The following is a 4,837-nucleotide window of genomic DNA, read 5'->3' as shown; positions in this document are numbered from 1 at the left end:
CACTTGAGCCACAGCGCCACTTCCGGCTTTTTTCTTTTTGCTTATGTGGTGCTGAGGAATCGAACCCAGGGCCTTGAGCATGCAAGGCAAGCGCTCTACCACTGAGCCACCTTCCCAGCCCCCCCAGAAGAAACTCTGTACCTTAGACAGCATCATCTAACTTGAGTCCTTAGCCCTAGGCAACCACTTACTTATTTTCTAGATTTGCCTGTATTTCTTTCACATAGCACATTATTTTGATGTTCATCAGTGTTATATAACACGTGTCAGTACTTTATTTTTATGGTTGAATTATCTATTTTGTTGATAAAAATATACCATACTTTAAATATACAGATTTTATATAGATATATGTTTTTATCTTGGAGAAATATTTAGTAATGCCTAAAATTTTAATTTTTTCCAAAGTGACTATACTCTTGAACACCAATTGATGACAGTTCTAGTTTCTCTATGTCTCCAACACTTGTTATTGGCCTATATCATCTTATTAGAGCCATCTAAGAAGATGCAGTATCTTATTTTGATCTGCAGTTTCCTAGTGGTTAGTGATGTTGAAGATAATTTCACGTGCTTGTTGGACATGTACATATCTTATTTGCCCACCTTTTAATTTAATTATTACTCTTTTTAAGTTTTTTTTTTTTTTTTTTTTGCCAGTGTGGAGCCTGAACTCTGGACCTGGGCGTTGTCCCTTAGCTCATCAGCTCAAGGCTAGCACTCTACCACTTGAGCCACAGTGCCACTTCTGGCTTTTTCTGCTTATGTGGTACTGAGGATCGAACCCAGGGCCTTATGCATGCAAGGCAACCACTCTACCACTGAGCCACCTTCCCAGCCTGTTTTTTTTTTTTTTTTTTTTTGGTTAGTCGTGGGGCTTGAATTCAGGGCCTGGAGCTATTCCTAAGGTCTTTTGCTCAAGGCTAGCACTCTACCACTTTAAGTCACAGTACCACTTGCAGTTTTTGTTGGTTTATTGGAGATAAGAGTCTCACAGACTTTCCTGTCCAGGCTCGATTTGAACCACAATCCTTAGATCTCAGGCATGACCTACTGTCGCTTGATAGTCTTTTTAGATTTTATTAACATAAATTTATTGTACAAAGAGGTTTCATTATAATATTGACAATATACATATTTAATGTACTTTAATCAAATTCATTTGTTTTTATTTTTGTGCTGGTACTTGGGCTTAAATTCAGGGCCAGGAGCCTGTCCCTCAGCTGTGCTGTACACTTGAGCCACAGCTGTTCCTCCAGCTTTTTGGTGGTTAATTGGAGATAAGAGTCTGTCTGGGCTGGATTCAAACGGAGATCTTCAGATCTCAGCCTTTTAAGTAGCTAGGATTACAAGTGTAAGCCACCAGCACTGAAGGTCAATCCATTTATATTTATTCCTCTTCTTCATTCCTCATTTTACCATTTCTGATGGATTTCATTATGCTATTTTCTTTTTTGTGTATGTGATGGTTCCTGGCCTTAAACTCAGGGCCAAGAGTTGCGCTCTCATTGGCTTGTTTGCTCATAGATGGTGTTCTACCATTTGAACCATACATCCATATAGCATTTTGCTTGTTGAGATAACATACATCTGTAATAGTAATGCCAGTAATAGTATCCATACATCTATATAGCATTTTGCTTGTTTTCTGCTGGGCTGGCTTTAAACCTCCATCCTTCAAGCTTCAGCCTTTTTTTTTTTGGTCCGGTCGTGAGGCCTGAACTCTGGGCCTGGGCACTGACCCTCAGCTCTTTAGCTCAAAGCTAGCACTCTACCACTTGAGCCACAGCACCACTTCTGGCTTTTTTCTTTTTGCTTATGTGGTGCTGAGGAATCGAACCCAGGGCCTGAGGCATGCAAGGCAAGCGCTCTACCACTGAGCCATCTTTCCAGCCCAGCTTCAGCCTTTTGAGTAGCTAAGATTATAGGCATGAGCCACTGGTGTCCAGCTCATTATACTGTATTCATACATATACATAATCTGCTACTCAAAGGAGGGTGGTAGAAGTGTGTCCTGATAAATGATTATTTTTCAATCTTTTTGGGATTTAAGCGGCCTAATCAGTATCAAAGGATCAGCAATCACAGATAGTTTGCACAACCCATATATGTGGATGCAATTTGGGAGGCAGTTATCACACCAAGGTCATTCAGGCTGTTGTCTTCATAAGGAAGAACAGGTTTCCCATGATCAGAAGACAGTCTTCCCTTGTTGAGCCTGCCATTGTATGTCGGCTTAACTGGATTCTCCATCTCCTTACAGGCATGCCAGATTTCCTGGAGAAGCTTCACACAGCCACTCTGAAAGCCAAGAACATGGAGATCAAAGTGAAGGACTACATCGCGGCTAAGCCTCTAGAAATGAACAGTGAGGCCAAGGCCACTTCCCAGTCCTCTGAGCGGAAGACTGAGGGTAGTCATAGCCCTGCTCAGATTGAATATGCCTGAAAGACTTTGGGATAAGGATAGACAGATACTTCTAACCCTGTCTCAGTCCCTTATCACTGCTACAGAACGGGGACAAGCCACATGTATTAGAAGAAGGTGTCTGCTGTAACCACCAATGCAGGATAATTCACTAACTGGAGTCTTGATCTTATTCAGAGCCCTTATTGCTCTCTAGCAAACAGAGAAGGCAGCATTGTGGAGACATTGTCAAATTCTCAGGCTAACCATTTTGAGGTTCAGTGTTTCTCCGAGCTAGTCTGGAACAAACCTTTCACCTCAGGCCAGAAGGGGATGACTTCCATCTGCTTCTTCCAAGTAGTTTCCTTGCTGACATTCCATATCTTACCATTGGTTGTGCAGTGCTTGGATTTCCTTCCATTCTGCAAGTCGCCTGGAAGGTGTGGTTGGCTGGTCATTTCTTATGAGGGGGTCACTGGGAGTACTCTTGGTAACAGGTCTAGTGTGAATGGGTGTGAATGATACTTGGCCATATTAAGTGCCTTGTCCTCACCTTTTATCCTTAGGGACATGAAGTTTTTACCAAGAAATTTCTCCTCTTGCAGAATACCACCCCACTCAAAGCTATATTCTTTGGATCATTGCTTCTTTGCCAGCCTTAGCCATTTGCCAAGAACACTAGAAATGAGCCCTTTTAGACAACAGCTTTCTGTATCACTAGTTCCTTTGTCAGGGTCAGTGAAATGCACACAAAAAAAATCACATTTAATTTTTTAATATTTCTATTAAAAAGGCCTTGGGGGAATTGAACACTTTCTCGCCAAAGTTATTCTGATTAGAAAATACATTGTTTTGGTTCAGGCATTTTCCCAGCTACTGAATTGACTTGTCCTCAGAAGGCTAAATGCAAAAGAAATGTAGGCTGCACCCCTCCTCAGAGCTTTCAGAACTGTAGGCAAGCTGTGTGGATGAACGGATGCAGTCATGCCTCAAACTCAGTACAGTGGGAATGTGGTTTCTTCCTTTAAAAAGATTTTCCTTCCCTCTTCAGAACTGAAACAAAAGCAGGCCACACTGTTGGGATGGTACCAGATGGTACTTACTGCTTGGCCTCACTAGTTTTCCTTGTAGTCATGCACAGTCTTTTGGGAGAATGGGGATCAAATTTTAAATCCTCCTCCTTTTTTTCTGGAGTTTCTTCTTTTTTTCCTGCTTGCTATCCTGTTGTGGTGTTGAAAGGAATCTAAACCTGAGACTAATTAAACACCTCCTTGACCTTCTAGTTGTTTTTTCACTTATGTGCCAAGGAAACAATGAAAGCCCCAGTGTTTTGTCTCTTCTCGGAGTTGTTTTGCAGAGCAGAGTTGCATTGAGCAGTCTGGCATCTTTTTATCACCATTTCTTTCCCCTGGGACCTGACAGAAACCAGAGAAAATTCTCTGGGTCATGTGTGAACTTAGCGCCTGTGGTTGTGAACAGTTGTGTGTGTGAGAGTCTACACAGGTGCTAAGTAGTTGTGGCTGCCTCATCTTCTGACTTACAGTAATTGGATTCTGTACAGTTATGTCATTGTAATGATTTTGCTCTTAACTGTGATCTTTTTATCAAATGTGTGAATAAATACATAAAGATTGGTACAAAGGAGTTTTTGCCTGTGGACAAATGGTAGTGGGAAGATCTTGTGTGTTGGGTTTACCATTTCATCCTGAGTAAAGTTGAAAGGAGCACTACTTGAGTTGCCTTGGGGAAAAACCTCTTTTTTGGCAGATTATGGCTGACATATAAAGCTGGCCACTTTTTTCATGACTAGGCCCTTTCCAAATGATCATCTTGACAACTGTAAATAAACCTCCTATTTCAGTATCTTGGTCTACTAACTCATACATAACCTTGGTTGAGAAAATGGTAGTGCTTTGCAGTAGTAAAATCCAGGAGGGTCTTGGGCAGGAACCAGGTTTTAGTAGAGACCTTGGTTGAAAAGGGCAATCCAGGTTCTTTGGCAGAAAAGCCTGGTGGAAGGTCAGTTGGCTTACAGGGAGTTAGTTCTGTCAGAACCCAAATTTGTTCTAGAGGTTTAAGAGCACAGCATGAGTTTGGGGTTTGTATATAATTGTGCCCATAGGAAACACAAGGTGATCAGACAAGCATGTCTGGTGGAATTGTGTAGGCATACATGCCTATACAGTACACTCTTCACTCTAAAGTGCATAGCTTCCCCCTATTCCAGCGGACTTGTCACTGGAGGCCCTAGCCCTCCAGTGATCACCTGAAAGGAAAATAACATTGGGCTTTGAACTCAGGGTCTTGCTCAAATGATTATGTGTATGTATGCTGGTCCTGGGGCTTGAACTCAGGACCTGAGTGCTGTTTCTGAGCTTTTTTGCTCAAGGCTAGCGTTCTATCACTTGAGCCACAGCTCAAGTAGTTCATT

The 4,837-nt window shown here is 41.9% G+C and overlaps 1 protein-coding gene across 1 annotated transcript in view; it reads left to right on the top strand.

The window, feature by feature from the left end:
• Positions 1–4,043, top strand: part of Stard7 (StAR-related lipid transfer (START) domain containing 7) — a 32,938-nt gene extending 28,895 nt beyond the window's left edge. Inside the window, exon 7 of the mRNA XM_013019723.1 lies at positions 2,264–4,043. Within this exon, the coding sequence (XP_012875177.1) occupies positions 2,264–2,448 (185 nt within the window). The 3' untranslated portion in view covers positions 2,449–4,043. The remainder of the gene's footprint in view (positions 1–2,263) is intronic.
• Positions 4,044–4,837: the final 794 nt, after the last annotated feature.

The sequence above is a fragment of the Dipodomys ordii genome, unplaced genomic scaffold, assembly GCF_000151885.1.
Source record: "Dipodomys ordii isolate 6190 unplaced genomic scaffold, Dord_2.0 Scaffold47, whole genome shotgun sequence".
Taxonomy (NCBI): domain Eukaryota; kingdom Metazoa; phylum Chordata; class Mammalia; order Rodentia; family Heteromyidae; genus Dipodomys; species Dipodomys ordii.
This window is presented reverse-complemented; position numbering and strand designations above follow the sequence as displayed.